This window comes from Acanthochromis polyacanthus, chromosome 15 (genome assembly GCF_021347895.1).
Source record: "Acanthochromis polyacanthus isolate Apoly-LR-REF ecotype Palm Island chromosome 15, KAUST_Apoly_ChrSc, whole genome shotgun sequence".
In the NCBI taxonomy this organism is placed as follows: Eukaryota; Metazoa; Chordata; class Actinopteri; family Pomacentridae; genus Acanthochromis; species Acanthochromis polyacanthus.
In genome coordinates, this window is record NC_067127.1 from 22,690,146 (window position 1) to 22,715,519 (window position 25,374).

Consider the following 25,374-nt stretch of genomic DNA (forward strand, 5'->3'; position numbering starts at 1 on the left):
GGTTGCTGAAGATGTGTGCGGAACAGCTGGCAGATGTGCTCAAACATCTTTTCAATGCCTCACTGAGACTAAAGAGGGTGCCAGAGCGGTGGAAAACATCGTGTATCGTTCCGGTGCCCAAAGGAGCGCACCCCGCCTCGCTGAATGACTACAGACCAGTGGCATTAACCTCCCATGTCATGAAGACCCTAGAGAGGCTGATCCTTCAGCACCTGTGGCCCCTGGTGAGTGATTCCCTGGATCCCCTGCAGTTTGTGTACCGACCCAAAATTGGCGTGGAGGATGCCATCATCTACATGTTGGAGAGGGCCTACTCACACCTGGAGAAGAAGGGGAGTACGGTGAGAATCATGTTCTTTGACTTCTCCAGTGCGTTTAATACCATCCGCCCCTCCCGGCTTGCTGAGAAGCTCTCAGCAATGCATGTGGATCACAACACAGTTGACTGGATCACCAACTACCTCACCCTGAGGCCTCAGTACGTGCGGCTGCAGGGCTGTAAGTCTGATGTACTGTTGGGAAGTACTGGAGTACCCCAGGGAACCGTGCTGTCTCTGTTCCTATTCACTATCTACACCTCTGACTTTAGCCTCAGATCCGGATCTTGTCATCTCCAGAAGTTCTCGGATGACCCCTCCATTGTGGGGTGCATCACCGGGGACAGGGATGAGGAATACAGGGGTGCAGTGGAGAGATTCGTCGCCTGGGCTGAGCAGAACTATCTGCTCCTGAACCCAAAAAAGTCCAAAGAACTTGTGATTGATCCCAGGCGGGGCAGAAAGAGGACCCCAGTACCCATCGCCATCCGTGGGGAAGCAGTGGAGATAGTGGACAGCTACAAATTTCTAGGTGTCCACTTAAACAAGGACTTGGACTGGAGAGACAACACGGCGGCAGTCCATAAGCGGGCTCAAAGTAGACTGTACCTTCTGCGGAGACTCAGGTCATTTAATGTCTGCACTAGGCTGTTACAGATGTTTTATCAGTCTGTGGTAGCCAGCATCTTGTTTTATGCGGTGGTATGCTGGGGTGGAGGTATTAAAGCCAGGGAGCGCAGCAGGCTCAATAAGACCATCGATAAGGCCAGCTCGGTGGTGGGTTTAGAAATGGAAGACCTACAGTCGGTCATGAATAGGAGGATGAGGGTCAAGACTGACTCTATTTTGGCCAACCCCTCTCATCCACTCTATGATGACCTGCAGGATAGAGTGAGCATCTTTAGCCAGAGGCTCACTTCCGATCATTAAAACGGAGCGCTACAGACTTTCCTTTTTACCCACCGCCATAAAACTGTACAACTCGTAAGAACTGTCTCCCGGAATGCAATGTTGTCCTTGCTTTTTGGCCCTGGTCTTCTGTGTGATGCCCGCTGTGTTTCTTGTCTCCTTGCTGGTTTTAGCTCAGTTTCTATGTTTTTATTGCTGTTTATACTATTGCATTGTGCTGCTGGAACGTCTTAATTTCCCCTCCGGGATAATAAAGTTAATCTCATCTCATCTCCTCTCATCTCAAGTAAATTGCACTACTTCTCATTTGCTATCTCAGTAAACATTTTCTGAAGGAGTTTATAGTCTCAAGTTCTTGTTTCGCATCTCCTTCAGCACATCATAGTTTTCATTTAGTAAATTATGGTCCCATTCAGAAAAAAATAGATGATAAAATGGGATAAGTTCTAGACTGGGGTCGTCAAATAGGTCACTACTTTATCACAGTGTATAGCTCCTTTGAATGCTCAGTAAAATCTACCTGTCTTGTTCCAAAAGACAAAGTTGAGGATGACCAAATGCCAGATTCAGGTCTATGAAATGCTTGTCCACAAACCAACAGGTGATGTCATGGTTGCTACATCTACCTTTTATATACAGTACATGGCCTTACGGATAAAGCAGTAAAATCCCTGAGTTTATTGAATAGTCAGTTTTACTGCCTGAACTTCATCTGAGGGAAATTGTGTTATTTCTCCCCTCAGAAACTACACAGCCTCACTTTAAAGCCTGGACCATGGTGTAAATTTAATTTGTCTCCATGTTTATAGGTGTACAATGTTCCTACGTAAAGATGGTATCAAAGAAGAAAAAAAAAATCCAATATCTCTAATCTTCAAAAGGATAAATGGCAGCTGGAATGATATCTGATTATGTAAATAACTGCTCCTCAAGGGGAAAATGTGGTAAGAGAGATGAGGAAAGTGATTAGAGCATCATGGATAGTTAACATCAAGAATGAAGGGGAGGAACAGCTCCAGATTTATGGGCCAGGAGTCTGCTGCAAAGTGTAAAGGGGCCTGTGAGAGAGCTTTTATGGCTTCAAACTCTGGGAGATGAAGCACACATTTACTTCATCTCTTATTTGGTGCAGACTTGGGGAGTATTTTGTGAGTCCTAATTGGAATCACGCCGAGCTGTAATTGAAGAACGATGGCTTGTACATTATGAGTTAGTAAGTAATTTACCTTTATCTTGTTGAAAAACAGATTCTCCAGATATGATTTAAACATAGCAGGAGGCGATATAAGGCCTGATGCACCAAAATAGTTCAAATGCTTTTTAAGATGCTGGAAGCAGCACTAATAATCCACTCATTTTATTCAGTGTGACATATTTGAAAATGTTCCCTCCTAAAGTCCTGTCAAGGCTCGATTTACTTACCTATAATTTCCAGCATGATGTTGAGTCTCTCATTAGCTTTATCTTTCCAGCCGATAGCCGCTTGTCAAAAATGGAAATGCACATATACGATATCACTCCTTAAATAGATATACTCGACTGTGGCAAAGCTTTCATCTCAGGATAAGATACACAAAGCGATAACTCCCAAAAGTTTCAAAAAATAAGCAGCATGCTCCAGTAAACTCAAGCTGTCAACCACTTCAGAGTGAAACCGCGTGGTGAGGATATGTTGATCCCACTGACATTAGCCTTATTGAAAGGACAGCTGTGGGGGGCGGGTGACAAGTCTTAAAGCGGTTTTGTTGTGGGGAGGATTAAAAATAGATTAACTTGAAAATATTACTTCTACCACCATCGTGTGTGGCAGAGAACTGTATGTATTTTGGTGTGAAGCCGGCAAGTCCCTGCTGTAGATCTTATTTAACATCAGACTGACTGGAAAGTGACTCAAAGTGACACTGATGAGGAGGAGGCCGGTGGAGTCTGCCTGAACCGCAGCTGAGCTCCCCTGTATGGTTTGCCTTGAACAACAGCTGAGATAAGTATTCCTTATCAGCTTGGTTCAGGGTGTCATGATTCTTAAAACCAACTCTATTATCAGCTCACAGATGGAAACAGCAAAACAAACCGTCTGATCATGACGCATAGTCTGCGCACACATACTGCTTTTTCTTCTTTTCATGTAATATCTTCCTGATCATCGCCTTGCTTTTCTGTGGTTGGCATGAAAATTCAGATAGGAAGGATGATACAAGGTGGAATGATACATTGCTACAAATGAAGCTGTTTCATTTCCAAGACCAGGTACTTTAAAGTGCAGCTGAACTACCTCCTCCTTGCAGATGACCGCATTCTGCAACATTTTCAGCAGCAGCAGCAACACTTCCCACATTTTTATTATTCATATATGTCGCCTTGTCCTCCCCACAAATTTGTAAATAACCATGTATATTTTAAAGGCTTTGTGCGGTAACACTTAATAATTTAATATTTTCCCTCACGCAATAAAAGAGTAGACTGGCTAAATTTACACAACGTGTTTATAGATCGACAGCTCGGCTCTTTGTCGCACTTAATTTAAAGAAACATGGGGCTTGTGGTGTTGCACAGCATGTTAACGACCCATCAGAGCTCATATTTGCAGCCAAATCTTCGCAGCCCTGTCCCCCCCTGCTGAGTAGGAGTCGATGGCTAATGCTGAATAAAAACAGTGTTCTGAAGGGGCACTGTCAGAGGCAGAGGAGAGGAAGAAGAAAAACACCCTCTTTGATGGAGAGAATGTGCCTCACTTGCTGTCATCTGCTTTTCCGCTGACGGAGGTTGAATTAGAGGAGGTATCCGCTCTGACCTGACACATACTAATGCCTCAGTGCAAATGGGAAGGAACTGAAAAGTGGAGTACCACGCTGTCTTCTCCACAGATAACCACCAATTCCCATGTTAGCCCTTTACTCACACACTCAACCAGGCTGTGATAAGAGCAGGTTGTCTTCAGCGCTGATTGGACGTAAACTCAATTTATGCTGATGATCTGTCTCTCTCCTGCTTTGGTTTTTTGCTATTCATGGCACACATTTATGCATTGCACTCGAGTGAGTTTTTGCCAGCACAGCAAAGGCTAGCACTGAGACTCGCTAAACAACTTAGGCGTACTGTAAAAGCTGGAAGTGTTGTGAAATCTCAGCTATGCCAATTAGGAATGTTGGGAGGTTCAGTGAAAAGTTGCTCGTTCAGCAGATGAACTCTGCGATGCATTCTCAAATAGCTGTCTCCTTCCAGTCAACCTAATGTAGAAATGTTCACTTTACAAATAAAGAACCATATAAATACCACAGAGTATAAACTCAACTGTAAAAAAAAAAGAGTTCTCTCACTTCTGTGATTTCAGAGGGTGGATAAAACAATTCTATCTAACTAAAATTACATTCCTCTGCAAAGAAGCTGCATTTTAATTCATGTTCTAGACGAAAAACATTTTGTTCTTGATAGTTAAACCTGTAGTCTAGTAAGAAATGTTTCTTAAATGTTTCTTATTAAAGAGCCACAAGGTCTGTGTCAGGAAGTGAAGCCATAAGGTGCAAAGATTTTCACCCAGGAGACTGGGCTAAAATCCTGCTTGCTCTGACTTAAATTTCATTTTACCCACTATTGTCTCACCTTATTTTTCACTCACTGTTTAGATTTGGGGCTGCACAGTGCCTTGGTGGTTAGCACTTTCGCCTTACAGCTAGAAGATCCCCAGTTTGCATCCCAGGCCCTCCTGGGGTTTTTCTGTATGGAGTTTGCATGTTCTCCCTGCTCATGCGTGGGTTTTCTCCAGGTTCTTAGTCTTCTTCCCACAGTCCAAAAACATGCTGAGGTTAACTGGTGATTCTAAATTGCCCATAGGTGTGTGTGCGCTTGTTTGTTTCTATATGTAGCCCTATGACAGACTGGTTACCTGTCCAGGGTGTCCCTTGCCATGTATCTGTCAAGCATGGTGGAGGCAGTATCATGGTTTGGGGATGCATGAGTGCTGCTGGTGTTGGTTATCTCACTGTCTGTGATGAGACACTGAACTCTTCCAAGTATTGTGGCATTCTCCAAACCCACATGCTCCCTTCTGCATGTGCACTGTTCTGTCGAGGTCAAAACTGGATGTTTCAACAAGAAAATGCCCCTTGAACACATCCAGTGCCAGTAGAACTTGGTTGCAGGAGCACAGTATCCAGGTCTTAGAGAGGCCAGCTCAATTCCCAAACATGAGCACCATTGAAAATCTGTGGCAGATAATCAGAAAGTCTGTTTGAAAGCATAAACCAAAGAATTTAGAAGAATTAAAAGCAGTAATTCATTAAGAATGGGACACGATTACCCCTCAAAAGTGTGAAAGGCTCATGGGGAACATGACCGCCAGGATTAGAGCTCTACTGCGTGCTAATGGCAGGACTGCTAAATGATGATGTGATGGTTCATATATCTTTTGCTCAGTTTTGAGCACATTTTCTGTTATTTGTTGACTTTGATACCGACAATATTGAGAACTGACATACTGAGTTTAGTTTTGTTAGTTTTTGTTGTGAACGATGAAGAAAAAAAATCTATTTTGTCTATCTGATGCAGCCACACCTTTTGAAACGCACACAAAAAAATTCTACAAATATTTCATGATAATATTTGAGATTGTGTAAAATTTTTAGTGTCTGAAAACTTTTTTCCACCACTGTATTTGATTATTCACAAACCTGCATATTCCAGGAGAAAATATGACTCCCTTTAAAATGAAATTGAGAATACAGTTTAGCTGCGGAAGAATGCAATTTTCTGGAGACTGGGCTGGATAAATAATATAAGGTCACAATGCAAATTAGATGTCTGTGACTAAGAGGCATCTGGCTAGTGAACCTGTATGCCGGGCACTCATTCCGTTAATGCCATGGGGTACATGCTCTTTGTCACAAAAGCTAACCATTAACATTATCATGCCTTGTGGAGCTCTAATGGCTGCTTTCCAATACATCCTTGCTCCCTGAATTAGCCACAGTGGCCTTTGAAGCTTTTCACACAAGACATTCACAGCCTCTCTCCATCTCTTTCATATTGCTCACTCATTGCTGCCGTCACCCCATTTGTTAGTGGCAGCAAGGAAAGATCAAACCTGGAGACTCACGGCTGTAGATTCTTCTTTGGAGCCATGTCGCCCCCGACATTCATTGTCGTTTTGCTTTGTTGTTAGCTATGACACTGGCAAATACGTCTGTAGGATTTTTGCCCATTGTTTCTCAAAGGGTTTGTGCGTACATGTGTGTGTGTGAGTGAGTGGGTGCTGGCTAATGATCAGTTTGAAATGATGCCTGGCCTTTTGGTATGTAGCGCCAAAACAGGCCCGAGCTGAGACGCCAGCCAGCTTCAGCATGGCAGGGGGAAGCTTCTGTCATCTGAGGGACAACTTCAGCACTGGCTGTTTGCTGTGTGTTTGTGTCAGCACTGCTTTCATAACTGATGAATACTCGCTATATGAGGCTGTTTTAACAGGTTACTATAATCAGAGGGACCCTGTTTCTTTTCATCATACCATCTGACTGCTGTTTTGAGTCAGCCTGAGGCCCGTCGGCATGCAATGAGTGAAAAGAAAGACTACACCTTGGACAGGTGGTCGTTCCATCACAGGGCTCACACACGCACATATGTCAATCATATTCACACTTTGGAACAGTTTCCAATTCATCCGAGTTACGTATGTTTGCCTTGTTTTCTAAAGCCACAGTTTTCTTGCCATCTTGCTAGAATGCCAATCAGCACATCCAACGACAGACAGAGCCAGTGAGTCCTCATTAACTGGTAGATGCATATGTTTTTAGAGTTACTGAGACTTTTATTGGAAACTTCAAATTGTGAATAAGTCAAGTTTAACTCATTTTACTCTGTGAATTTAGGTGTGGGCAAAAATGCCCCTCGTGGGTGTGTTTAACTGTGGTTCATGTGCACATCAGATACAACATGGACCAATCTGAAGTGGTTGGAACATTACGATATGTGGCTAGTAAACAGAATACGTTATCAGCAGGTGGCGGTGGAGTGAACTTTAGTAACAGCCTTTCAAATCAATTCTTCTGATCACCTTCAAAATATGAATATACACTACCGTTCAAAAGTTTGAGGTCACTGAGAAATGTCCTTATTTTTTGAAAGAAAGCAGTTTTTTTTCAGTAAAGATAAAATTACAGGAATCACAAATGCAGTCTAGACATTGTTAATGTGGTAAATGACTATTCTAGCTGGAAACACCTGATTTTTAATGGAATATCTACATAGGAGTGAAGAGGAACATTTCCAGCAACCATCACTCCTGTGTTCTAATGCTACATTGTGTTAGCTAATCATGTTGAAAGGCTCATTGATGATTAGAAAACCCTTGTGCAGTTATATTAGGACGTGAATAAAAATGAGAGTTTTCATGGAAAACGTGGGTGACTCCAAACTTTTGAACAGTAGTGTACAAATTTAAAAATGTTTTCAAGGAAAATTGAACACTATGTACTCTCAGTGTTGATTGATTAATTGCAGGAAACGGTGTAATTACCATCACTGAAATGTACCGTTCATTAGCTTACTTTTTACTCCGCCAAGGAATGCTGCAGAGTTATGTGACAATTGCCATTTGTTTGTCTGTCTGTCTGTCTGCTCGCAATATTACTCAAACACGCACTAACGGAGTTGTATGAAATTTTCAGGGAAGGTCAGAAATGACACAGGCGCCAAGTGATTAGATTTTGCAGTGATGCAGCTCATAGTCTGAAACTATGAAGTTCTTAAAAATTTCTGTGTCACTGTGAGATAGCAGCACAGCGTCACTGTAACTTTGACAACAAAAAACACTACGTCAGCTGCCTGCTAACAATCACATGATTGCGATCCTACTACAAATCGACCGCTGCGGACTCATCGGGACTTATTCATTTGAAATGATAGAAGGAACAACTGATTAAACTGTGAAGGTGTTTCCGAGTCTATAAATTCCTGCCACTGATTGCTGTTTTGCTCCTATTACCTGCTTGCTTGCGAATCTGCAAATCAGCCTTGAAGACTGTTATTACATTTTAAAATAAGACAGAGAAACTGCTTTAGCTCGCTGGGTTCTATTTGTATTTGTGCCCTTCTCTCCTTGGCACAGTGCACATACTATATATGCACAGTGTTGTGGTAATACTGCTTGGAACTACTGTAGGCAAACTAGACATGAGTCAGCATGTTAACTTGTAGCTACAGGTTAAATTTATGCACAGTATGACAGTTTAGTCAGGTAGCCAGGTGGTTGGGTGTGGCAGATTCACACAAACTGAAACATACTTGACAGTCAAAATATGATTTTGATTAACAAATGACATACATTTACATTTTTCTCTGCTTCATGATACAAGCCAACACAACACGAGGTTACTGATTGTAAAACATATCTTGAATCTGAAATCATGAACTAAGTGACACTAATTTGCTGTATATGAAAAAGATAAATAAATAGAAGTTACTTAATTGTACTTAGCATCACAGTGGTGATTTAAAACTGTTTTAAATGATTCAGCATGCTGATGCCAGACAGAAGCTTGGATGTGCCGTTTGGGCGTACACCTTCTGCCCATGCAGTGGTTATCTGCTGAGCTTTTCCCTGTATCTGTTCCTGCCAGATAATCACTTGATAATCACTTACAGCAGTGAAACACCCCTTACCTGCACTTGTGCTGACAGAGGAAATGCATTGTGTAAGCCCAGTCAGACTCCCTATGGATCTGCTTTATGACACCGATCCAAGTAGAAAATGATGATTCTCATAAAAGTTACAGCTCTGACAGCTGAGGCAACAAAAAGGGAGCTTTTACACTTAACAGCTTAGGACAAATGACTTGTTTGAATAATGAAAAAAGTCAATGCCATTAGCTTGGCCTGTGCTTTTAATAGCTCCGTCTGCCACCTTCCCTCTTCATCAGTTAAAGACTGTGACTAAAAGATGGTTCATTTCATTATTCCCAGGACTCGGTGAGCCAGTAACCGTGCTATGTCTTTATCTACAGGGGGAAAGAGTTTGGTCATGATGTTGACTTTATCGTGACCACGCCAGAGCTGGGGAAGGAGGGGCATCTACTCACCAGCCTTATTGATCAACTGGAACAACAAGTGAGTGCATTCTTTTTGTAGTAGCTGGCAGCAGTAATTTAAATCTGTTTTTTTTTTTTTTTTTACTGAATTCACTTAATATTTGACCTCAGCAAAAACAAATTAACACTGCAATTTGCATCATTCTTTTTGAGCTATGACAATTTGCAATTAAATTATGTTCAACTAACAAACTACATTAAGTTAGGAGAATTACCACTTGTTTTTAATTACAGTTTCAAATTGTCCAGGCATGTTAGGATAGTGGGGAGGACTTGAAATCTTGAACTCAAGGTTAAGAAAAATATTATCATCAAGCCAATTTCATTACGTTACTTTAACTTGAATTCAGTAACAGACATTTGAGCTGTTTTTGATGCAATTACCAGCATTGTTATATTAACCCAATGCATCAAATAATGTTTTCACATTAGATTTATTTTGTATTTTTCATCATGTAACCAGGGCTACACAGTGGGTTGGTGGTTAGCACTTACACCTTGTAGCTAAAAGAGCCCCGGTTCACGTCCCGCCATCCTGGGATCTTTCTGCATGGAGTTTGCATGTTCTCCCGGTGCATGCGTGAGCAACCATTCATCCATTTTGTACACTAAAAACACATCAGTGTTATCTTCCGCCTTGTCCGTCTTTTACAGTTGGGTGATGTGTCACACCTACAAATAAAAGCTACTTAGTGAGTTTTATGAGTATGAATATTCCCTTAACTCGCTTCTGTAAGCTGTGACTGCTCTGTGTATATTTTTTGGAGGAAAAAAAATCAGTTGAATGCAAAAAATATGTATTCATAATTATTCAGTGCCTGTGTCCTTGTTTCGAACTGATTTTTTAACATGTCATGGAAATGTTTTATTCAACAACGGGAGAGAGAGAGAGAGAAAGAGAAGCTGAGCAAGGAGGGAGGGAGAAGGAGAAAGAAGAAGTCAGGCAAGGGCTAAAGCGGTTAGGTTCTTTCATTCCAGGTCAACAAGGTCAAGTATGTATTTAAATTCATACTTAACAGAACAAGCAACTAAGTAATGAAAACATTTAAATAATTTAATTATTGTAGATGAAGAGGAAAAGTAACTCCAAACCACTTGTAACATGTTTTAGTTATGCTGTGGGCAATAATGAGGCAAAGAACTCATTGTGTATTAATTTTAAAGTTGCTACATTTTTATGCGGAAGGTCAGGAAGGTCAAACAGCCTGGATTCTAAAATTGATCAATAAACTGTAGGCTACAACTAACTAACAACGAAATGATTAACATTAAAATTATTTAATTACCTTCGAAGAAGAACAGTAAAAGTATTTTTTCTGTTATCACACACATTCGAATGACTGGATTATACTGCAGATACTGATTTTGACTGAGTTTGGAAATGCCAGTTTTACTCACTGTGGTATTTAATTATATCATACCTCCAGCTGTTCTTGTTTTAGTTGACTAATTAGTTTTTACAATTCCTAGGCTATAATCATTCTTATTATATTTATGATTTTTTTTTTTTTTTACTAATTTTGCCTTTGAATAAGACAAGGTAAGGTTGTGCAAAAGCACATGAAATATCAATGAAAACCTAAAAATAAATGAGGAATATACATAGTAGTGTTGACATTGTACAGATGATTCTCTATGTAGAAATCTAGATGTTCTACCGATTGTTCTGGATTTGGAAAGAAAAACAATATTAGACAGTGTTATTCTATAAGATGGATATTACACGGATTCTTCCATGGATGCAACAATACTCATAGTGCACTTATACACTGATTTTAGTTTCATTCTTATCCAAATTTCATATTTGAATTGGGACTTATCTATTGAAAATGATACAAGGAACAACTGATTAAATAGTGGGAATGTTTCTGAGTCCCATCAATTCTTGCCACCCGCTGCGTATTTAGGTCACATGATTCGATATCCGTACATAACATACAAATGCATAACAGACACCTGTGCTCAGCGCAAGGTCATTTTGTTTGTGGGTACATCTATATTAAATGGCCATATTCTATCCTGTTGTGATTTCTGATCATCAATAACTAAAAAAATGAATGCTGCATTTCTTTAAAAAAAAAAGCTGCATTTTTGACAATGCCATATGGAGGGAATGAACAGCCTTGGAGGAGTACTGTTGTCTCTGTGTGCTTTTCTACTTTTCTTAATTTACTTGTGTTTCAGTTAGTGCACATGTTTTCTGAAGCTGTAGTGCATTAAGCTTTAGAGCCATAGTACTAGCTTTTCTCTTTTACCTTAGTTAGGAAATTACTGAGAACGGACACCATAACATAAACATCAGTAGTGTGCAACATTACCACAGACTAGCGCCCAGGAAAATAAAGATAGAATTGCACAGAATTTGATTGTTCCAGCTCTACATAGTGTTAAACTAGTTAAAATCTAAATGATTAACACATCAGTGGGTTGTACCACAAAACCGATATTTTATGCAGAGAATATGTTTCCAAGCAACAAGTTTCTTCTTTGCTAAGGTCTTTGCTATCTGGGAAACTTCTGAAATTTTAGTTTAAACATTTAAAACATAACCACAGGTGGAAGAGGTATTCAGATTTGCTTATTTAATTTGTTTTTATTCAAAAAAACCTTGAACACATTAAGAAACGACCCTGGTTTCCAGTGGTGCCAGAGCACATATGCAGACACACTTTCAATTTAATACTCGGTGCCTATGTAAAGAAACCAAAACAACAGTCTAAGCACACCTCATTACAATTGGTCCTGCATGAAAATCCTGATTAAGGAAAAGTACAAAAATATTTACAACATATTATAGTTGAAGTATTACAGTTAAAGTATAGTTTTGGTCTTTTTAATCTATTATTTTTGGAGCTACTAGATCATTTGAACACATATTATGACAAAAGCACCGAGAGAGCGCAGTACTCTGCCAAGGCTGCTTAGTCGTATGATTTCCAGTGGCTGAAATCTTGAAAAAAAATGTGGCAGAAATCACAGCACTATAGAATGTGGCCATTTAATATAGGAGTACCCAGAAACACAATGACCATATCACCAATCACTATTTCCATTTACATCCACCTGACACGTGACAACTCCTAACACACACAGAAACAAACCAAAAGCAGACATAGAAATCTGATCTGAACCAAAAACCTGCTATTGATGATGATGTAAATGACCACGAGTGAAACATTTATATTTCCTGGTGTGTTATTGTGTTTTTTGGTGTCGTGAATTACATTACAATGATAGGAAAAAAAAAAGACTGTGAATGATCTGTCCTGATAATAATGTCCTGGTAATCATGATGCACTCGCTAATTTAGTATTGACTTTTCAGATGTACATAAAACCCCAATCTTTCTTTCATTGTCATTGTTAGATGCTGTAAGATTTGCAGTATTTTTTAATAATAAGGCATTTATTAGACATCATTCAGACCCATTACCTTGGAAACCTTTTGTGCCAAACTCAGAGAGAAAGGTGGTCCAAGTTCTGGCACGTTAGCTGCTTGCAATAGCAACACATTGGATAAGGTTAAGTAGATCCGGTAGAAATAGGTTACATTAGGAACTTTTAGGAGGGACCATGGCCAGCACTGGAAATACCCCTAATGCAAAATGGGAAAAAATGAGAAGTGGATGAGGGGAAAGAGGAAGGAGAGGATGGAGATTGAAAAGAGACACAGACAGAGGCTGATTAAACCAGTGGGAGAATGAAGACAAAGTGAGAAAATGTGTGTGAAAGAGATAAAACATTGAGGCAATAAATGTTAATAACAGTCTGTTTACGTACACATGATGGTTTAATTAGTGACTCTCCTTCAATAATGACAATCACTTCCTGCTAATATCACAGTAAAATGAACACTACTGGCACTAACATGACATTAGATTGTATAAAGAATTTAAATAAGCACATTTTACATTTGTATTTACATATGCTCCCTGAGAGGAGACAGATGCCGAAGCTGGTCGAGTCAGTTCAGCATCTGCAAGTTCCGTTATGCAAACGTTTGGACGAACTGAATGCAAAACTAGAAAACTGACAAACATGCATCAACATGAATGTGTTTTTTTTTTTATCCGTGAAAAGTGCCCTTGTGATTTGGAATTCTGGAAGAACAGCAGGCTTTAGATCTCTAAACCTTCCCCTGTGGCCTCCTTTGAAGCTGAAAACGATTCACGAACCAAATGACATGTATTATTTTTGCTAAAAATACCGCATTTAAAACAACAGACATTGAGCCAAACTGCTTTCAACACAGAAATAATATTAATGTTACAAGTACGCCCAACACTACAGTGACCTGGTGGTTAGCACTTTCGTCTTGCAGCTGGAAGATCCCCAGCTTGTGTCCCCACCTTCCTGGGATCTTTCTGCATGGAGTTTCCATGTTCTGCACTGTCCTGTTCTTCCTTCCTGCTTTCTTCAGATACTCCGGCTTCCTCCTACAATCAAAAAATATGCTGAGGTTAACCGATAATCCTAAATTTTCCTTCGACGTGAATGCGAGTGTGATTGTTTGTCTCTATATGTGGTCCTGTGATAGACTGGTGACCTGTCCAGGGCGTCCCTTGCCTTCACCCTAAATCAGCTGGGATAGACTACAGTCCCCCACAACTCTGACGATTAAGTGGTGCATGGATAATGGATGGATGGAAGGAAGTACGCCCAACAAGTTTAAATATTGAGGCTTAAACCCTATAAAATGAAATATAATAAAACCTCACCTAACTAGCCTAAATATTTAGGTTTAGAATCCATGAATAAGAGCATGCTTAACATTATATTTATTTTTATTTTTCTTTCACTTGGAAATGGCTGATTTTTCATGGAATATGTACATAAAGGTACAGAGGCCCATTTCCAGCAACCATCACTGCTGTTCTAATGCTGCATCATTAATTGTGTTGAAAGGCTAATTGATGATTAGAAAACCCTTGTTCAATCTGTTAGCACATGAATGAAAGTGAGTTATCATGGAAAGCATGAAATTGTCTGGGCCACCCCAAACGTTTGAACAGTAGAACGGTAGCGTATGATGTCTGCTTTCAGAGGATCTTTACTTCCGAGTCCATGTTTAGGTTATGCTGGAGCTTTTAACACAGCATGATGATACATTGTACAGAAAAACATGATATCCAATAATGAAAACCTAGTATGTTTGGATGGTATCACTCAAATGTACAGTAGATGACTTTCTGTTAACGACCAAATGAGAGGACATGGAAGGAGTGCTTTTTGAGAACCATGGCTCCCTCCTGAGATAAATATATAGTTTGAGAGGGTCCTGAGAGGACAGAAGTGCTTGATGAGAAGCAGGATCATGCCGTCTCATAGAAGTACTGGCTTCTTTTTGACATCACAGGGTTTAAAAATAAATCCCTCCCTCCTCTGTCCCTTTTCCATCCACACCTCCACATGACTGCACTCCTTCAGAGGTCCATACTGACGATAATTACCTCCTACTTACTGTATGTTATTGTGGGGAGCTCTCACCGCTTGCAGTCACTTACACTCACTATAGGTAGAGGGAGAAAGGTTAAGGTGCTAAAGTACGTGCGAATGTGCGGGGACAGAGCGGCAGGACAGATGTGAGACAGTGAATTAGGCAGCAAGGCAGGTGATAAAAAGGCTTTAGGAGACCAAGAAGGGGTTACCGTGATCCGACCGGAAGCTTTCTTCTCAGCAGGGCAGGTGGAACAGGGATGGAGAGGGGGGGGGACCGGTCTGCAGGGACGAGGACACAAGAGACAGTGATTAAGTGGAGGTAGCAGAGGTTGACTCTAAGTCGTGTAACCTTGTCATCTGCAATCGAGCCCCCGGGGACCAACGTGTCTTCAGTCAGGCCTAATATCATAGCCAGCCTCAACACCCCCCCCCCCAAAACCCACCCCCATCCATCCAACACCCCTCTCCAGCCTGCAGGGAGTTAAAAATACATCTATCTAGAAATGTCCTTGTAAAAAGGGGTTCATCATTTTTTTCCCTCCCCTACTGCTGATATTCTGAAAGCATAACTTGGGGGCAGAGGCAAGGTCAGCCACCAGCTTCTGTGGCAGACAGATGAGTTTCAGCTTGGCCCTGGTAATAGCAACGAAGAGACACAGAGAGCCATGTTTCATCCTCCATCCATCTATCATCTCTGTCTCTAAATACCATAAGCGCGGCTTTCTGAAGGCTGAGCTCTCTATGCATTGCTATCATTACAATGCCATTCAGCTCAGGCTTTATTGCTCCACAATAGGTCTGAGTCAATGTGGTTAGGGATTGCAGAGTTTTCCCTTTGGTTGAATAAGTGATTCAGACAGAGCTGCCCATACAGCTGAGGTTATTTGGCAGTCACATAGAGTTAGTCGCTTGAGATCTAAATAAACCCTGAGCAGCAGTGGCTACTTTGACTGACACTGAGAGGACGCACATACAGAACGAAATGCTGCACTTTCATTTCAGCTGTCGGTCTCTTTCATTCTTGCGCATCACGGTCAAAGCGCAATTCAAACTGTCCTGGCTAACATACGCTAATCTGCAACTTGAAGGCAGGTTTTGATATCCCGCCAGTCCCCTGGACTGCTGCGACCACTCGTCACACGCTCTCCAGAAAGACCCTGAGTAAATAATAAATAGAATTAAAAAAAAAATCATCAGCCGTTAGATGACATTTTTGACAGCCATGTTCACTTGGCTCCTTTTTTTTTGTGTCAGTGCTCAGAGGCGAAGCTTTGGGGGTAAGATTATCTTCCCGCTGTCCTCCTCTGTAATTCCCTCAGTAAACAGTTCTGTTGGAATAAGCTTACTCTCAGATGCTTGCTGACATTACCTGCTGCGTAGGAGATGATTAGAGCGCTATTGGGCTAAACAGCCCCCGGCGATGCTGAGACAGGGGGCTTCATGACATCCTGTTTTTATGGTGGATTTGTGAGTGTATGTGTGTCACGTTGAAAGAGAGAGACTGAGTGAAAGCAGCGCTGCCATACTGTACTGAATGTGTGTAGGCAGCAGAGCCACAAACCTGATTCAATGAGGGCGTCTGCATGCAGCAACCTAATGGTCTGTGCAACTGTCACCATAACTCATTAATACTCTTCTCTGAAGGCATCACTGTGATTCAAGGCTGAAGGAAATCCACTTTCCAGGAGGGGCTGAAATATTCGCTACATTTAAGGCCCTGTGTATCAGCTGGCTAAAGACCTTCTCCCACAACTTGTCTCGAGTGTGGCTGAGGGGGATTTTAATTTCAGATTAGTCAGTATTTAAGTGCTTTTATGCTGTCATTCTGGCCTCATTATCTAAGTGGGAACTGTCACTGCCTTTAGCTAAGCTATTACCAAATGTAAAGGAAACTAAGAATCCATATCCCTGCCTGTTATTGGAAGGTGAATGGTTATCTGTAATTGCAGAGGGAGAGCGGTCCAGAGGTGTAGCAGAGGGTGACATCAAGAGTTTTTGCCTCCAGCTGCACAACAAACGAGTTCACTCCTGAAGATAATTAGAGGTTTCTATATTTTTTACTACTTTCTACACTGTAGATTCTCACTGAAGACATCAAAACTATGAAGCAAGCTATATGGAGCTATGTAGCAAATGATCAATTGTAAAATAACTAAACATGTTTTATATTTTAGATTCCTCAAAATAGCCACCGTTTGCTTTGATGACAGCTTTGCAAACGCTTGGCATTCTCTCGATGATCTTCATGAGGTAGTCTCCTGAGATGGTTTTCACTTCTAGGAGCACTTTGTCAAGGTTAATTTGAGGAATTTCTTGCCTTCTTAATGGGTCCATCTGATGGTTGCGACCATCAGTTGTGTTGTGCAGAAGTCAGGTCTGTACACAGTTGACAGTCCTATTGGACAACTGTTAGAATCCATATTATGGCAAGAATCAATCAGCTAAGTAAAGAGAAATGACAGTCCATCATTACTTTAAGAACTGAAGGTCAGTCAGTCCAGAAAATTGCAAAATTTTTGAATGTATCCTCAAGTGCATCTGCAAAACCATCAAGCGCTACGACGAAACTAGCTCACATGAGGATCACCCCAGGAAAGGAAGACCAAGAGTCACCTCTGCTGCTGAGGATAACGCCTAGATAAATGATACAAACGCCACACAGAGTTCTAGTAGCGGACACATCTCTACATCAACTGTTCAGAGGAGATTGCACCAACCCTTTATGGTCAAATAGCTGTTAAGAAACCACTACTAAGGAAAAGCAACAAGCAGATGAGACTTGTCTTCCTAAGAAACACAAGGAATGGACGTGAGACCAGTGGAAATCTGTGATTTCATCTGTTGAGTCCAAATCTGAGATCTTTGGTTCTACCTGCCTTGTCTTTGTGCGGCACAGAAAAGGTGAGTGGATGGTCTCTACACGCATGGTTCCCGCCATGAAGCATGGAGGAGGAGGTGTGATGGTGTGGGGGTGCTTTGCTGGTGACACTGTTTGGGATTTATTCAAAATTAAAGGCACACTGAACCAGCATGGTTACCACAGCTTCCTGCAGTGACATGCCATCCCATCCGGTTTGAGTTTAGTTGGACCATCATTTATTTTTCAACAGGACAATGACCCCAAACACACCTCCAGTCTGTTTAAGGCTTTTGGACCAAGAAGGAGAATGATCGAGTGCTGCGTCACATGACCTGGACTGGAAGAATAATCATTAAATGGGAAGGTGTGTCCAAACTTTTTACTAGTAGTGTACTAAACTATGACGTTTTGGTGATATTTTGAATGACGTACTAAAATGACATTTTTGCGACATTTTGGACAACATACTGAACTACGACATTCTTTTCATTTTTTTTTCTTTTTGACTGGTAGTGTATCCAGGCAATGCTGACAAGATGTTTAATGTTTTGTGATTAACCTCAGTCATCAGCTGGACAGGCAGTGTGGCCGCTCGGTGCACTCGCTTTCCCAATTACTGCTCTTTAAGGAGAGTGAAGCAGATTTATGGCCACTGAGAGGAGAGTAGTATCCCAACAATTACGCCGTGTGCTGGAATTAAACTGACAATTTGTAATCTTAATCGCCTTAACACTGCCGCATCCAGAGAGGAGCGTAATCAGCAAGGGCAAGGCCCCGAGGAAATCAATTCATGGACTATCTGTCTTTTTCCACCTTGTCTCTTTTTCCTGCTATCTACTCGTCCACATATTTCTCACTTTCTCTTACAGGTTGAACGCTTTATTCTCTAGCTCTCTTGCACTCGCACTCCATTTCACTCTTCTCTACTCTTATGGCCCTGTTTCTCATCACTGACCCTCTCTCCTTCTCTCTCTTCAACACATTGACATCTCACCTGGCAGAGATTTCCATTATCTAAGGAGTAGAACCATTTACCAGGGAATGGGCTTCAGCCATCTACTATGGCTGACTGAAGCCTCGTTTCTCTGTTGAATCTTATATTCAACCGTCCCATTTTTTTTTAACCACTCCAGGCTCAAATCAGACTGATAACAAGTGTGGGTGCATGTTCACACAGTGACACACGTCCTTTTAAAGCCCTTCTTTGTTCAACATCATGACAACAGCTGCAATTTTTTTAAAAGCTTTATTCAACCAATAAAGACTTTGCTCTCGATTAAATCACTGAACTGATTTCATTCATGTATTCATTTTACAAGTATCAACATGATTTGCTGCAACTTCTAAAAGCCAGCTCATCTTCATTTCAACATCAATTTGCTCTACTTAGTGAGCACACAGTAAGATTTTCTGAAAATGAAATGAAAATTTGCCTAAAGCCTGCTAAGCCCGCTGTGAGGAGAATTTTCCCCAAAGCAGTGACATCGCTGACGAAGTGCAAACAAGACAAAAAGTAATTTAACATGCTTGATGGAGATGAAGCTCTATAATGTTAGTGTTTTGATTTTCTCAAGAGTAGTTTTATTTCTGTTAACAATGACACACGGTTATAAATCTGGATGTGTCAGGATTTGTCTGAAGGCAAGATTAAAGGATGTAAAACAACAAATTTCCATTCGCTTGCCCAAAATTTCTCAAAATTTACAATTTAAGAGGATAGTTTGGTTTCTTTGAAGTGGGACTTCATGAATCACACGACCGTCCAAAAGTTTGGGGTCACCCAGACAATTTTATGTTTTCCATGAAAATTCACACTTTTATTCATGTGCTAACATAATTGCACAAGGGTTTTCTAATCATCAGTTAGCCTTTCAGCACCATCATCTAACACAATGTAGCATTAGAACACAGGAGTGATGGTTGCTGGAAATGTTCCTCTGTACCCCTATGTAGACATTCCATTAAAATCAGCCATTTCCAGCTAGAACAATCATTTACCACATTAAGAAAGTCTAGACTATATTTCCAGTTAATTTAATGTTCTCTTAATTGCAAAAAATTTGCTTTCCTTTCAAAAATGTGGACATTTTTCAGTGACCCCAAACTTTTGAACTGACTTGTCCATAGTCAGTGAATCCCCTACAGTGGATTGAAGTCAGCAATAAATAATAATAAATAAAATTTGGCTGCCTAAAAAAAGGTTTTCCAAAGAAAACCACAATAAGTTTCAGTTAGTGTACACTCTATTTGTGTGACTATTAGTGAGCTTAATGTGTAGTCTAGCCTTCAGCAGATAAAACATTGACTATGGATAAACACATCATACTTGAGCCCTATGCAGGACTGTGTTCTTAATCCTGCTCAGACCTACTCCAGATCACCAATACTGCTTCCAACACATCTGTGTTCCCTCCCATTCACAACTGCACACATCCTGACCATTTACACCTGGACAATATGGGGTTCTGTTGATTTGATGTTTTCTCCTCCTTCAAAGGGGAGACATTATTTTTCTGTGTTTTGTTGCTAAAGTGTTGCATACTTGTCTGTGATAATCATGATGCAAAATTACGACCTGCATAAGAAGTCATTATTCTAGGGCTTGTAGCACACACATTTCATACCCTGGCTGAACAAATATTGTTTAATTTTGTGTGGAAACCGAGCCTGTTGTATATCAACACTTGCACATTTGTCACCACAAAGTCCACTTCTTTTCCATCTTTGTCAGTATCAACTGGGAAAACATGTCAGACTTTCCTTGCTTTGCTGTTGTTGACTTCATCCTTCTGGTTGCAGTAAATCCTAAGACCTGTAGATTATTTCTAACTGCCCACTCAGGCTTGCAGCAAAATTGTCATTTCCCCTTAATACAAGATTTGCATTGGGTCCCATGTGACCTCAGGGATCCCAACCCTAATGTCCTCTGCTTTATATAGCTCCATTTCAAAGACACCAAACTATTCCTTCAATCTTTGAGCTACACAGGACATGGAGTTTAATTTAAAGGTTGATGACTGGCTGAATGAATTTTATTTTATTTTTTTACATTTTTTATTAGTAGCATGCCATTTTTGTTTGATGGCACCCACTAAATGTTTGAAATTGATGCTGTTTATTGATTATCATGATGCTATAATCTTATATTTATTAAGATATTCAATCAGGTCCATACATATTTTGACATCGACACAATTTTCAGTATATACACCACTACAATGGATTTGAAATGAAACAATCAATATGTGCTTTAAGTGAAGACTTTCAACTGTAATTTGAGGTTTTTTACATCCAAATCAGGTGAATGGAGTAGGAATATGTGCCCTCCACCTTTTTAAGGGATCAACAGTAATTGGACAACTGGATTATTATCTGTTCCTTGGTCAGGTGTGTGTTATTCCCTCATTATTCCATTTACAAGGAGCAGACAAAAGGCCATTTTAAGTGTGGTATTTATGTTTTAAATCTGGTGAGGTCAACTCTCAATATGCAGTCCAAAGAGTTGTCACTATCAGTGAAACAAGCCATCATTAGGCTGAGAAATCAAAACAAATCCTTCAGAGAGACTGGAAAACATTAGCTGTGGTTAAATCAACTGTTTGGTGAATCCTGAAAAAGAAAAAACACACTAGTGAGCTCAGCAACACCAAAAGACCTGGAGGTCCACGTAAAAAACGTGTGGTTGATGACAGAAGAATCCTTTCCCTGGTCGAGAAAAACCCCGAGAAGAGCAGCCTTACTACACAGTCCATGCATCCATCCATCCATTATTTATACACCACTTAATCCTCATTACAGTAGGGTCATGGGAGGTTGGAGTCTATCCCAGCTAACTTAAGGTGAAGGCAAGGGACATCCTGGACAGGTCACCAGTCTGTTACAGGGCTACACAGAGAGACAAACAATCACATTCATATTCACACTTATGGACAATTTAGAATCACCAATTAACCTTAGCTTGTTTTTGGACTGTGGGAGGAAGCCAGAGTACCCAGAAAAAACCCACACATGCACAGGGAGGACATGGAAACTCCATACAGGGATACTAGGAAGGCTGGGATGCAAACCTGGATCTTCTAGCTGCAAGGCAAAAGTGCTAACCACCACACCACTGCTGTGTAATCCAAATTTTCTGCAAAATCTTTCTTTTTGGCAGATTTCTGTTGAGAGTTATTGTTGTTTCCAGAGTAAAGGGATTATGCATATAGTGGAAGGGGAGGACAAAGTCACCTAAAATAAGCAACCACTGGCAGACTTATAGCTGCAGCCTATATCTGATGATACGAAAGTAAATCACTGAAGTTGATATAATTAATTATGTTACAGTTTCCATGGCAGTCCATCGAGTCAGTTTCAAAATATTTACCTTAAACCGTATGGAAAAGTAAAAAAGGAAATTATTTCCCTGGGAACCACATTTATGCACTAGATAAGTCAAAAATTAACCTGCCGGTGGGGTATAGGAAAAATCAGATCACCAAAGCCATTAGGATTCATCTTCTTGGGACTCTGAATTTTTGTAACAAGTTGATGATATTGACAGACAACCTTTAAAAAAAAGTGAAAATCAGTCTAGATATGAATCCTCATTTACTGACTAGCAGTATATCACAGAAACGACGGGAGGGTACAGAGTCTCATCACAGATCAGAACATCCATCGCTAAACAACATACCCAGAAAATTCCACTCATTCCTCCACCCACTATTTCAAGATGGCAAAAATCCAGCCTCTTTGAAAGAAACATAACCTTGACTCTACCACTTTCAGTGCCTCCAGGCTTGTATCTGTGCTGCCTTTTATCTCCAACATTATGGAGAATCTAGTTCTGAAGCAAGTTGCAGTGCTCATGGAAACCAATAACAGTTTGTGAGAACTGCAGTCAGGTTTCTGACAGAACCACTTCACTGAAACTACCTGTGTAGAGACTTTGAATGGATTTATGACGATGGTGCTCTGTGATGGGGCTGTTGCATTAAAGTCCAGCATTTGGTCACAAATATTCCCGAAGATTTACTAGTTTTCAAATAGAGGGCTGGTTTCTAATCATAGCTTCAGTGTACCTAAAGGTTTGATTCTTTTCAAGTTTGTCACTCTCCTTCTCTGCCTGACTGACAGCCATTGCTACTTCAATGTTCCAGTAAAACCTTTTACTCAAACATATTGACAAGAATAAAATCATTTTGCGACACACGCATGCAAGACTGAATGTCATCTAACTTCCTGCAGCTTATCTGTATTACCACAGAAGTTTGGATTGCCTGGAAAAAAGGTGAATCTGTTCGTCTATTAACAAATATCACGGCATGAATTGAAGCATTTTACAGTGATTGTGCTTTTTTAATCTGAATTTAAACCTTGAGCCGTATTCCAGTAATTGAGTCTTTTTAAAATACAAATTAAAAAATTAAACAGTTCCTGCCAGTCAGTGGCAGAGACATTATAATGAAGGCTCTTATATCGGATTGTCTTAATTATGCTAAAAAGACATGACTCTGGTTTGGAGGAATAACTGCTTGTGATTAGGACAACCACATTACTCCACACGTAGAATCCTTCATTTGCGTCACTTACAGAACTGATCAAATCAGTTAATTGGTCTGATTTAAATAAAAACTCCAGTTTATTTCAACCTATTTCTCAAAAATGTGTCCATTGTAGCTCTAAGGGTCATGCTAACTTTTCAGGCTCCAATTCCTCTGTACAATTCTGAGATGAAAGTGTGATCAACAGCTTACTTACGGATTATACTTTAATATTTCTGATGCGCGATGAGGCAGTGTGCAGGCTTTGCTCCTCAGATAAGACCTTTTTTTGGATGCTCTGAAGTTTGGGCCAGAGATGAAAGGTGACCGGATTTTCACTGTCAGGGCCCTTGGGTGCTCACTTGAGAAAGATAGACTGGCTGTCCTCCTTCAAGTCCCTTCCAAGACCCATGCAAGAACTGCTGTCACGTTTCAAGTGTATTTCCTTTACTAAATGGTTATATTTAAAGATCTAAGCTAACATTAATGGTATTTTATATAAAGCCTCTAAAGACTATAAACTTGTACATTTCTATCTCTGCTAAAATACTGTTTTTCTCTTCATCAGGGCATTCTTCTCTTCTGTGAACACCAGGCCTCCACCTTTGATATGTCAAAGCTTCCCAGCCACAGGTTTGAGGCCATGGATCACTTTGCAAAGTGCTTCCTAATCCTGCGGCTGGAGGGCAGCCAAGTGGTGGGAGGTCTGCACAATGCTGAGGAGGGCGGCCGGAGCTGGAGGGCTGTACGAGTGGACATAGTGTCGCCACCTATAGACCGTTACGCCTTTACTCTCCTTGGCTGGACTGGCTCCAGGGTATGAATAATTCTGCAGACTGAATGTCAGTGAGGTAGAACATGTGGGAGGATAATGAAAATTGCAGTAGTTACAGTGTTTTGTAATCATTTCTTGTTTGTGTCAACAGCATATCATAAAAGGTCACCTGGACAAGGTCAGGGTAGATTTTACTTTGCTGAACATAAACTTTAAACCAGGTTCTAGAGACACATGCTGCATTATAAATGACTAAAGCATGATAAAGTGCATACGATGAAAAAAGATATCAGTAAAGCCTGACATCCCAAAACCATCTCGCTAATGACATAAAAAGGGCTACCTTAGGCGTCCTCCAGGAAAACTAAGTGCATTCAGACCTCACTATTTCCTTTCAATGCTATAAAACAGACAAATAAAACAGATATTTTATTTCAGACTATTGATCCTTTCTTCCACAGCAGTTTGAGAGAGACCTAAGGAGGTTCGCTCGGACGGAGCGGCGAATGCTTCTGGACAACCACGCCTTGTTTGACAAGACCAAGGTACTGTGCTACGTTACACACAACGGCATTTCATTATTATTTTTCTCAGGCAGCTAATAATTAGCAAAACACATTATATTGGAGTACTGCGCAGCTACATTAGTTCAACTCTCAGCAGAACACAAGAAGTGTAGTGACATTTATATAACAGAGAATAATCACTGTGTACAGGATGGTATCAGAATCGGCATCAGTCGATAAATTCTGTAAAATGAATATCCCAGAATAAACACTGACAGGGTGATAAGTACTAAGTTTAAAGTGTTGCATAAAATAAATAAGGCATGTTTTAAATGTTAGTAAATCTTATGTTTCACAATAAATATATAGATGGTGTATTTCATATCTGGATCTGGATCTGAAAGGAGTAGACGTAACAAGAAAAGCATTCAGAGAGTACAGTACTCTGACAAGGCTGTTCATAGCCCCATATGGCATTGTCAGAAATGAAGCTTTATTTTTTTTAAATGCAGTATTTGTTTATTAGTTATTGATCATCAGAAATCACGGCAACATAGAATGTGGCCTTTTAATATAAATGTACCTACAAACAAAATGACTTTGTGTTGAGTACAGGCATGTTTTATGCATGTGCATGTTTTGTATGGATACCGAATCACGTGACCTAAATATATGTAGCTGGGGGAAGGAACTGAAGGGACTCGGAAACACCCCCACAGTTTAATCAATTGTTCCTCACATGGGGCTGCACAGTGGCGTAGTGATTAGCACATTCACCTTGCAGCTAGAAGATCCAACGTGGTAATGGATGGATGTTGCTCATATCATTTCTGACTAATAAGTCTCGCTAAGCCCGCAGTGGTAGGATCGCAATCATGCAATCATCACCAGGCAATCACTTGTTGTCATAGTTACAGTGACGCTGTACCGCTATCTCGCAATGATACAGAAATTTTTAACAAATCTGTG

At 40.5% G+C, this 25,374-nt stretch overlaps 1 protein-coding gene across 1 annotated transcript in view; it reads left to right on the forward strand.

Annotated features, from left to right (window-relative positions):
* Positions 1 to 25,374, forward strand: part of dntt (deoxynucleotidyltransferase, terminal) — a 123,779-nt gene that overhangs the window by 52,267 nt on the left and 46,138 nt on the right. The window contains exons 8-10 of the mRNA XM_022217234.2: positions 9,218 to 9,320; positions 23,693 to 23,941; positions 24,361 to 24,444. Of these exons, the coding sequence (XP_022072926.2) occupies positions 9,218 to 9,320; positions 23,693 to 23,941; positions 24,361 to 24,444 (436 nt within the window). The remainder of the gene's footprint in view (positions 1 to 9,217; positions 9,321 to 23,692; positions 23,942 to 24,360; positions 24,445 to 25,374) is intronic.